The 11,486-nt window shown below is 52.6% G+C and overlaps 1 protein-coding gene across 1 annotated transcript in view; it reads right to left on the reverse strand.

Moving 5' to 3' along the window:
• SH3BP5 (SH3 domain binding protein 5) overlaps window positions 1-11,272 on the reverse strand; it is an 81,345-nt gene extending 70,073 nt beyond the window's left edge. The window contains exons 1-2 of the mRNA NM_001206288.3: window positions 11,129-11,272; window positions 9,382-9,444 (exon numbers count right to left, since the gene is read on the reverse strand). Coding sequence (NP_001193217.1) covers window positions 9,382-9,444; window positions 11,129-11,272 — 207 coding nt within the window. The remainder of the gene's footprint in view (window positions 1-9,381; window positions 9,445-11,128) is intronic.
• Between the last annotated feature and the right edge of the window lie 214 nt (window positions 11,273-11,486).

The raw sequence follows: 11,486 nt of genomic DNA on the forward strand, positions 1-11,486 counted from the left end.
CATCAACATTCATCTGCTCGAACATCAGCTGAGCAGCCACTATGCACCAGGCAAACCTCAGGAGGAGACACAGCCTAACACAGCACAGCTCAGGCGAAGAAACAGGTGATCTCCCAAGCCCAAGGTCTGCAGCTCCAGACCCCTCAGAGTCCACCCTGCTGTAATCCTGGCCCTACGAGCCCTCTCTCTGGCCTCTTGCCCAGAGCCTGTCTCTGACAAAGGGACCTCATAGAAAGGGCCCTGGGGAGGAGGGTGGAGCATCTCACTGGAACCTTCCCTGCATCCATCCTGAAGACCCAGCGGGCCCCCACACCCCAGGCCAGCCCCGCATGCGGGAAGCCGCGCCCTCCCCAGGGCTGGGCAGCGAGCAAAGCCCTCCTGCCCCCAGTGTCTCCTCCAGCCCCCAGGCCCCCCAGAAACCCCAGGCCACTCAAGACTCCAACTCACGGACCAGGTGACTCAGGCTCCAAAGCGGCAAGTGCCCCCAAAAGTCAGCGGAGCTCAGGTTCCAGCCACGTCACCTGAAGCCAAGATGTCCCTCCACACATCCCTTTCCCGTGACTTTGGGGTTTCTTTTCCCCCTCTGACTATAGAAGAGTACAAATTCAAAGCAAATAATTCAGAAAACACAGAAAAAATATAAAGAGAATACATCTCACTCATCTCTCCAGCAGATATAATAGCTGGCATGTAATTCTTCCCAGATATGTTTATGCACGTAAATGTAGCTTTTAGAATAGCCTCATGATTCTAAATCACGAGCCCGTGCTCCTGGAACCTGCTTTTTCCCATTCAGATGCATTTCTCGGTTAGTAACAAGCTGGTCAACACGTGAAGCCCGGATTCTCTCAACCAGCCCCTGGGCTCGGTATTCATCTGTTTCAGCAACCCCCTACTGACAGTCAGGCGGAGTCACAATTTTCCAACATTTTTAAACAAGGCTGCGGTGAACCCCGCTGGACCTGGATCTGTGCCCAGTCACCCCCTTAGGACAAATTCTTCCAAGTGCAATTGCTGGGTCAAAAGTCACGGACATTCCAGCAGCAACAAGGCGACTGTCACCCAAGCAGGCAGCCCTGAGTCCTACTGGTCTGATGGCCAAACTTCGGGTCAGAGCTGGGTGCCCCAGAGGCCCAGAAAAGACGTCACACCCAGCCGGTGACCGAAAGGTCTTCCCCCACTGGCTCCCCTCCCCGCCACGCTGTCCAGGCTGCGGGGCGTCTGCATGGCCACTCTCCACCCTCCCCTGCCAGCGGCTGGCCCTCCCAAAAACCTGAGTCCCTAGGCCTTGATGCCAAAGCCCCCATTACATCAGAGCGCCCCCAGCTCCCAAGACCCTGCCCAGGTCCCCAACTCTGTGGCCAAGGCCCCCGGCACAGTGAGGACCCAGCACAAGCCAGAGCCAGAGCCACAGGAGGGCCTCGGGACGGGCTACACGACGCCTCCAGGGCACTGCGCCCTGCAACCGGATCCCTCCAGGGGGGATCAGGGGGGATCTGGATCACACAGAGTCAGCCTCACTGTGCAACATACAGACACACACACACCACACACACAGCATACACACACACAGTCATACAACACTCACACACACCACACACACACACAAACACACACACACACATCACACACACACACAGTCATACAACACACACACATACCACATACAGTCATGCAACACACATACACCACACACACACCACACACACAGACGCACACACCAAACACACACACCACACACACACACAGTCATGTAACACACACACACACACCACAGACACACAGTCATGCAACACACACACACCACACACACACTAATCAAACACACACACAGACACACACTCACACAACACACACACACATAGGAGAAAGTGCGGGGTACAAAGAGATTCCAGCCTCACTCATGCAACACACACACACACCCCCACACACCACACAACACACACATACACCCATGCAACACACACCACACACCAACAGTCATGCAACACACACACACACACACCTTACTGAAAGTACAAAAAGATTCCAGCCTCACTCATGCAATACACACACACACACCACACACACATCTTAGAGAAAGTGCTAAGATGTGACAACACTGTCCTCTGAGAAAATAATTTCTCTTCCCCTGACTTGTGCTAGTAATTCATTAGGAAGAGTCCAGGATACGCCCAATTCACCGGTTCTTCTCCTCCCCAACCCCAAGTTTCCAAGCTCGGGACAGTTTTTTAAAGAGAAGCTGTTTGCTAGTTTTTGGCAAAGGAGAAGGTTGATGCTGGGTGCAGGCCTTCTGTGAGTCTGAGGAACACAGATGTCCAGAATTCGGATGATTTTTCAAACCGCCTCCACCCAGGCACAGAGGGAAAGTGCACGGCCATTTACAATGAAGCGCCTCTGCCCCCGCTGGGAAGGGCAGGCTGAAAAGTCAGTGTGCGATGGCTTTCTGAGCCAGAAACATGTGCGTGGGCAACTGGGCCTGGAGGGCCCTTCCTGCTCCTCATCAGTGACCATTTCACCCCGAGACGAGCCCACCTTCAGAGCAGCAGGGGGTAAGGAAACACTACACACGGCGGTAAAAAAACTAAGGAACTGGGCGTGGAATGTTACAGATCCTGATGACAGTGACTTAGAAATTCTCTGCGCTGCCTCTCGTTTCAAACCTTTGAGAACAGATGCGGGTACACGGCGTCCAAGTGCATCAGCACGTCTCCCTGCCCACTGCACCCCGGGGCAAGGCTGCCACAGGCAGAAGGACTGCTTATCTTTCTCCAACCGGCTCGCCCCACCCCCAGGGCACCGGTGCTCAGCCCAGGAGGCGCCCCTCCTTAGCACCGACTGTTCCCTCTGGAGGGTCCTTGCCCGCCCCAGGCCCGCCCCCTTCAGACAGGCTTTCAGGAAAGCACACAGTGGGTGCTCAAGAAACACTCCATGAGTTAATGATTAAAGCTGATTAACCAATGCGCCTGTGGGAAAATACATGTGTTTTCTTAACTTGAAACATCAGGCTCATATTCAAGAGCCTCTCTGATAAAAGTCTGGGCTTCCCTGGTGGCTCAGAGGGTAAAGCATCTGCCTGCAATGCAGGAGACCTGGGTTCAATCCTTGGGTCGGGAAAATCCCCTGGAGAAAGGATAGGCTACCCACTCCAATATTCTTGGGCTTCCCTGGTGGCTCAGCTGGTAAAGAATCTGCCCACAATGTGGGAGACCTGGGTTTGATCCCTGGGTTGGGAAGATCCCCTGGAGAAAGAAATGGCAACCCACTCCAGTATTCTTGCTTGGAAAATCCCATGGATGGAGGAGCCTGGAGGGCTGCAGTCCATAGGGTTGCAAAGAGTTGGACACACCTGAGCGACTTCACTTTACTTCAATGTTTCTGCAGTTTCAAACTCCTCTTCTGTGAAACGTGCTCTTTAAACAGGGAAGTGTGTCCTTAGCAGTGGTCATGTATGGGTGTGAGAGGTGGACCATAAAGAAAGCTGGGTGAAGTGAGTGAGTGAAGTTGCTCAGTCATGTCCGACTCTTTGGACCCCGTGGACCATAGCCCAGCAGGCTCCTCCATCCATGGGATTCTCCAGGCAAGAATACTGGAGTGGGTTGCCATTTCCTTCTCCAGGGGATCTTCCCCACCCAGGGATCGAACTCAGATCTCCTGCATTGCAGGCAGATGCTTTAACCTCTGAGCCACCAGGGAAGCAGAATTGATGCTTTTGAGCTGTGGTGTTGGAGAAGACTCTTGAGAGTCCCTTGGACTGCAAGGAGATCCAACCAGTCCATCCTAAAGGAGATCAGTCCTGGGTGTTCATTGGAAGGACTGATGTTGAAGCTGAAACTCCAGTACTTCGGCCACCTGATGCAAAGAACGAACTCATCTGAAAAGACCCTGATGCCGGGAAAGATTGAGGGCAGGAGGAGAAGGGGACGACAGAGGATGAGATGGCTGGATGGCATCACCGACTCAATGGACAAGAGTAAACTTTGGGTAAACTCCGGGAGTTAGTGATGGACAGGGAGGCCTGGCGTGCTGCAGTTCATGGGGTCGCAGAGAGTCAGACACGACTGAGCGACTGAACTAAACTTTCTACTTATAGTTAATACAAAACACTGGCTATATTCCCCATATTATACAAACATCCTTGAGGCTGCCTTACCTCCAATACTCTGTCCTGATAACCACTAGCTTGTTCTCTACACCCGTGAGTCTGCTTCACTTGTCATATTCCCCAGTTGGTTGTATTTTTCAGACTCCACATACAAGCAGAATCACACAGTATTTGTCTCTGTCTGACTTCTTTCACCTTCGCATAATGCCCTCCAAGTCCATCTGGGTTGCTGCAAATTTCATTTTTCACGGCTGAGTAACATTCCATTATGGATATACGTACCAAAAATTTTTTGGCTGCACCACGTGCAGGATCTTAGTTTCCCAACCAAGGATCAAATGCAGTGCAAACCTGGATTCTTAACTACTGGGCCACCAGGGAAGTCCTGTACCACATCTTTACCCATTCACCCATCAGTGAACACACAGGGTTGCTTCCATATCGTGGATGTTGTAAACGGTACATGAGCACTGGGGTCACCCATTCACCTGAATCACTCCAAGTCACGAGGGGTGCTGGGCCCTGCAGACCATAATCACAAAGCAAAGGAAAGGAGATGCAGACAGCAGAAGCCCTGCCCCAGAGGCTCTGAAATATCACAGTCAATTGTCATCATCTGTGAATCTGTCTACTCACTAATTCCAAAAAATACGGTGCTGCTCTACAGCCACGCGCGGGCCTGCACAGAGCGCAAGGTGCTCCAGGCGCCCGCGGGGCTGTTCTCGGGGAGGAGGGACAGACCCCCCCTGCCCCGCCCCAGCTCTCGTGCTGCAAACAGGCATCCTTGACACAGTCCATTTAGTGCCACACTTTCTGCATTTTTGTGCTTTACGTTGCTGATTTTGCTGCTTAAAATGGACCCCAAGCCTAGTGCTAAAGGGCTGGCTAGTGTCCTAAGCCCAGGAAAGCTGTGATGAGCCTAACGGAGAAAACATGAGTTGAATAACCTTTGAGCAGGCTGAGTCATGGAGCTGATGGCCAAGCTCAACATGAATGAACCAAAAATACACATTATAGAAGGTGTCTTTCGGAGAAGGCGATGGCACCCCACTCCAGTACTCTTGCCTGGAAAATCCCATGGACAGAGGAGCCTCATGGGCTGCAGTCCATGGGGTCGCTAAGAGTCGGACACGACTGAGCAACTTCACTTTGACTTTTCACTTTCATTCAGTGGAGAAGGAAATGGCAACCCACTCCAGTATTCTTGCCTAGAGAATCCCAGGGACGTGGGAGCCTGGTGGGCTGCCTTCTATGGGATCACACAGGGTTGGACACGACTGAAGAGACTTAGCAGTAGCAAGGTGTCTTTAGGGACTTCTGTGCTGGTCAAGTGGTTAAGACTTTGCCTTTCCTGGATTGCAGGGGTGCAGGTTCCATCCCCGGTTGGGGAACAAAGATTCCACAGGCCAGAAACTCAAAACAGAGAACAGAAACACTATTTTAACAAATTCAATAATGACTTTAAAAATGGTCCACATTAAAAAAAATCTTAAAAAAAAAAAATCTTTACAATAAAATCACATGCATATTAAAAAGCAGAGACAAAAAGGTCTTACTTTGCCAAAAGGTTTTACTTTGCCAAAACAGGTCCGTCTAGTCAAGGCTGAGTTTTTCCAGTAGTCATGTATGGATGTGAGCGTTGGAGTACAAAGAAAGCTGAGCGCAGAAGAATTGATGCTTTGAACTGTGGTGTTGGAGAAGACTCTTGAGGGTCCCCTGGACTGCAAGGAGATCCAACCAGTCCATCCTAAAGGAGATCAGTCCTGAATATTCATTGGAAAGACTGATGCTGAAGCTAAAACTTCAACACGTTGGCCACCTGATGTGAAGAACTGACTCATTGGAAAAGACCCTGATGCTGGGAAAGACTGAAGGCAGGAAGAGACGGGGAGACAGAGGATGAGATGGTTGGATGGCATCACCGACTCAATGGGCATGAGTTTGAGCAAACTCCGGGAGTTGGTGATGGACAGGGAGGCCTGGTGTGCTGCATGCAGTCCATGGGGTCACAAAGAGTCGGACACAACTGAGCGACTGAACTGAATGTGTCTTTAAACAGAAACACAAAGTTACATACTGATCAGTGGACGTGGGGGACCAGTGGCTCACAGGAGCCTAATGAGGTTGAACTTACTGAAAGCCTTTGGTCACAACATTTCCCTTGGGAGCCACGGCTTCCCGAAAGCTTAGTGGAAACTTCTGAGAACAAGGAGGACCATCCGTGTGCTCAGATGGCTGCTCCCTGGCCCATGCCCGTCGGTGCCCGCCCTCCCCTGGCACCCCCGCTGCTCCCTCCATCTGCCGCTCCGCACACAGGCTCCCTTGTTCCACTCAGTGTTTTCCGGAGATTCCTCTGTCAGGTCGCTCCTCTACTGGACTCGCAATCTGTAATCACTAGCCGCCCCTCCACACCCCAGCCTCAACTGAGACATCAACTCCCTGAGGCAGGGCCTCTGTCTTGAACCCCTATCTGCTTGGATCAGCAGAGGCTGCAAGCCCGACAACAAGGTGGGTGCCCAGTGCCCGCCCGAAGGGACACAGCCCGCCAGACAACGGCCATCAGCTTCCCGGTGGGCTCTGCGAGTGTGAGCAGTGCCCAGAGAGCCTGCACAGAGGCCGAAACCCAACAAATTAGACCCGGGCTGCCCTCCTAAACCTGGTTGGTCTGAAGTGAGACATGCTCTAGTATAAAAGATGCACAAGACTTCCAAGACCGGGTACAAAAATATGCAAAACATCTCACTCTTGATTTTCCTGTTTTGATTCCACACTGAAATTATTCTATCTCAAAAATTCTGGGTTAAAGGAAATTGGATGGAAATTAGCTTCAGCTGTTTCTTGTTCCTTTTCAACATGGCTGCTAAGGAAGTTTTCACGACGTCCAGAGTTTGCCCTATACTTGCCTGAGTCCACCCTGGTTTTTGGAGAAGGAAATGCAACCCACCCCAGGATCCTTTGCCTGGAAAATTCCATGGACAGAGGAGCCTGGCAGGCTGCAGTTCATAGGGTCGCAGAGAGTCCGACACAACCGAGCGACTAAGCACACACACCCTGGTTATAATAAGGCCACGGAAAGGGCAGCCGGTGACACAGGTCAGCCTGACCCCCTCTCCCGGTGGCTGCCAAGTGCCCTCCTGAGCCAGGCAGGAAACACCTGTCAGAGTTTCCCGAGACACACAAAGACCTGAGTGTGTCCAGAAAGGGGCTTCGGAAATCGGGGCTGAAGAGAGTTGAGATGAAACAACTGTGCCTCAGAAGGGGAACGCAACCCGGACAGGGGCCGGAATGGAGTAGCCCTATAAATATGTGCTGGATGCTAAATCGTGCATGCGTGCTAAATCGCTTCAGTTGTGTCTGACTCTTTGTGACCCCATGGACGGAAGCCCGCCAGACTCCTCTGTGCATGGGCTTCTCCAGGCAAGAATACCAGAGTGGGTTGCCATGCCCTCCTCCAGGGGATCTTCCCAATCCAAGGACTGAACGCACATCTCTTACATCTCCTGCATTGGCAGGCGGGTTCTTTACCACTAGGACCACCTGAGAGGCCCTGAATAAATCAGTACTTTGCAAAAAAAAAAAAAAACTAATTCTAACTTGTCTGCTGGTATTTGGGATTGCAGAGCATGAGTAATGGAAGGGGATCTGAAAAATGACTAGGCTCTGCCGTGTGGCTGACCTGTGAGGACACTGACCTCTGTGTCCTTCCCTGGAGAACCAGTGGTCCCTGCCAGGCCCAGGCCACCTGGCAGAACTGTCTACAATGATGGGAGTTTTCTCCAATCTGTCCAATACCAGGCCTACTGCACCCCTGAAAGGTGGCTACTATGAGGAAGTGAACTTTTTATTTTATTTAATTGTTATTAATTTAAATTCAAATAGCCACACATGGCTAGAGGTGGCCATCATGAACAGCACAGCTCCGGGCTGCTGTGACAAGGTGGAAGGTGGTAAAGCCTGTAAAACCCTCGGGGGACTCGCCTGGTGGCCCAGGGGCTGAGACTCGGCACTCCCAATGCAGGGGGCCCAGGTTCGACCCCTGGTCAGACCCCACACGCCTCCACTAAGAGCTCGCACGTCACAACTACAGATCCTGCATGCTGTAACCAAGACTCACAGCAGCCAGAGAGAGAGAGACATTAAAAATTAAAAAAAACTTTTTGGAAACGTCAAACCCTGATAGGAATGAAATGGGTCATGCTGCTAAATGAATTCCAAACGTGAGATTCTAAGAGATTTCAACTGCCCAGCAAACAGTCCTGATTCATCATACGTGCAAAAAATTTCCACACACAGAAGGTACTTCACTTGGGGGAGAAGACAGCTCACAGATGAATCAGAACACAGGAAAAGTCCTTCAGAAGCAGCTCGGCAAACTAGCTTTGCCTCTCGGGCCACCTCTGGCCTCAACATGCAGGGACAAAGCAGGGTTGCCAGGCTGGTGGATCACATTCCTGAGACCTCCCACCCTCTCACCCGGAGGGACCAGCGGCGCCCGCCCCTTCTGCTGACCTACAGACGCGGGTCCTCCCACAGCTCCCAGACACAAGCGGGGGTTGTCAAACCTGCTGGGAAGTGGTGGGAAAACCACTGCTGAAAAGGCATGGGGGCTAAGTGGGAGCCACGAAGTGTCAATCTGTTCACTCAGGTGGGAAGATGCCCACGAACTTCAAATCGAGGTCTCAGCTCTCCAGATTTTTCCAGGCAGGAAAGCACTTCCGAGACTAAACAGCTTTTCTGTATCATTAAGATCATTAATATTCTATACCCAAGCAGACAATAAAGAAAAAAAGCAGGAGAGTGGAAGGGCGGGGACAGGGAGGCGGCGAATGGTTGGGGCCCAAAAGTCAAAAAAGATCTAAGTACTTTTAAGGAAACACATGATTATTTCCAAGTAGCAATGTAAGGAGTCGCTGTAAAATATTTAAGAGATTTTGTGAGCTCATTCGTTCTTATCCATTAAAGGGCACAGCTAATTTCCCCCCTCAATCCTTCTAACTTTTCAACGGACACGTTAACTTCAGGGCTTAAGAGTGTCTAAAGCCCTTGGTTTGGGCCCCTCCGAGTTTGCAGGATGAAAACCACGTGAAATTGGATCCACATGTGTTCCACCCACAAGCTGGCCTCAGTGGTGTAATTTATTCTGTCCGGCAGCTTGCTATTGCTCAACTTCAAGGAGGGAACGCCAGCAACCACTCTGCAGCTATTAAAACAGAATGAACCAGCCTGGGGTCAGCAGGACAGAAGCCACCTTCACTTCAGGACCCAGCTTTCTGTACCTCAAGTTCAGTCTCCCGTCTGTTGATATCATCCGTGGATTGATTGAGCTTCTCCAGTTCTCCCTGATGAAGAAAAGGGACAGAAAAAAAGACTTCAGGGATGCATGTCTTTGGTTTCCACTGTGACTCAGCTCCAAAATCTGCAAAATTACTCTGGCCAGTTTGTAGGAAGAGGAACCAGTCCATATTAATTGTCAACGAAAACAGTTGGGCCTTGGCTGGAAGAACAAATGAATGTCAGCATTTCTGAAACCTTTTTCTTGATAGTGGCCTTTTTGAAAATGACTTAAGGTCCCAGGAATTTGTCTTTTCTTAGAAGGTCAATTATTTATTGCAGGTTTGTGCCTTCAGGTAAACCCACCTGTTACAAATGGTTTAGAGGCTAAATCAAAATAATGCTTTCTGCTTTAGAGCAGGAATTCTGCAGAAAAGATAATAAAAGAAAACAAAGCCAAGCCTAAAGTATAAACTCAATGAAATGATGCGAACCAAGGGTGGAATTCTGGCATTAACTCAACCCAAAGTTGAGCATTTTTCTGTAGAGAGCATTTTCTTTTCAAACCGCCAATTATTCAAACTACCTAGCTGTTTACAAAACAACTAAAACTAGCTTTAATCCTGATCCTTTAAATATTTACAAGCTAACATTTTGTAAAAAGCGCCCAGCATGAAGTTAACTCATTTTACTCTGCAAACAAAGGATCCTGTTAACAGAATTCCCCAAGAAAACAAAATTTAGTAGCCCAAACTGATTTTAATAGAATTCCTAATATGGAGCTTTTTCCACCTGATTTTTATCTTGCTCACCTGCCATGACAATTCAGTTAAACACAACAGCTGAGTTAAATGAGCTTTTTAACAGATCTGCACACTGAAAAACCAATTAGGTCTCCAGAAATCGCAGTTCGTGCTGAAAAGCAGGGTTTTGTTACAAGTGACTTATGGAAGAGCAGAAAAATGGGTCTTGGCAAAGGGGTGTGCTGTGATTTTTTGCTTAGAGGGTGAAGAGGTTAAGCTGTCACTTTGAGATCTCGGCTAGGAAACCGCTTTTTAATCATCTCCCGGAGAAATGGAGGCGCAGGAAGCAGGCCAACCCTCTCGCCTTCTCGCGCGTCAGCTTTGCGCACCAGTTGGCCCTGATTTCTGTTCACACTCGACCTCACAAGGAGGAAAAGCTGGGTTTTAAACCATTTGAGGCCAGCCGGAGGGCTGCGCCGGGGTGACAATAAACCCTTCGGTTTGCTAACAATGAATCGGGGGTGTGGGGGGGGGTGGCTCCGCACGGTCCCCTCTGCCAGGTGAGGGCTCCGACCCCCGGGCACGGCGGCCGCCCCAGGTGTAGGGGGGTGGCCGGCGCCCAGCGCCCCGGGGGCGCGCGCTACGCCGCCGGCCGGGCTCCCGGAGTCCGGAGGTTGCGCAGAGCCCGCGGCGCGCCGAGCCGGATCGGGTACCCCGAACCCGGCCAGGCGCCCCCGCCCCCTTTCCTCTTTGTTGCACGTCCGCCCCAAGCGCAGGGCACGCTGCGGGCGACCCCCGCGTCGCACCGGGAGTCCCGGCGATGGAGTCGGGCCGCGTCCGCGCGGGCACCGCAGCCTCCCCAGGAACCGGGCGAAACCCGGCGCTCGGAGCTTCTCTCCCCCGCAGCCCCGGGCCTCCCCGGGCCGCCCCACTGCGCGCAGGCACCCGGAGCTCCGAGGCGGGCTGAGCGCGGAGGCCGGGGCCCCCGCGCGCCCCCCGCGCCTCCTACCTGGATCCGGGGGTCCACCTCCTCCTCGTCCGCCAGCCCGGGCTCCATCCCGGCTTCCTCCTCCTCCTCCTCCTCCGAGTCCCGGGCGGGCGGCGGGCGCTCCGCCGGCCCCTCCGGGCGGTTCCGCCTCGGCGCCGCGTCCATGCCGGGGGCGGCGAGGGACGCGCGGGGCTGGCGGCCGCAGGTCGCGCCGGAGCCTCCTGGTCACCGCCGGGCGGGGGAGCTGGGCGCCGCTCGCGGCCGCGGGTCCCCGGGCTCCGGAGGAAGTGGGCGCGGTCGCCCCCTCTCCGCCGCGGCCGTCAGCGCCGCCCGCTCCGCCCCCGGCCCGCCCCGCGCAGCCCCGGCTCGGCCCGGCAGC

Source organism: Bos taurus, chromosome 1 (genome assembly GCF_002263795.3).
Source record: "Bos taurus isolate L1 Dominette 01449 registration number 42190680 breed Hereford chromosome 1, ARS-UCD2.0, whole genome shotgun sequence".
Classification (NCBI taxonomy): Eukaryota; Metazoa; Chordata; class Mammalia; order Artiodactyla; family Bovidae; genus Bos; species Bos taurus.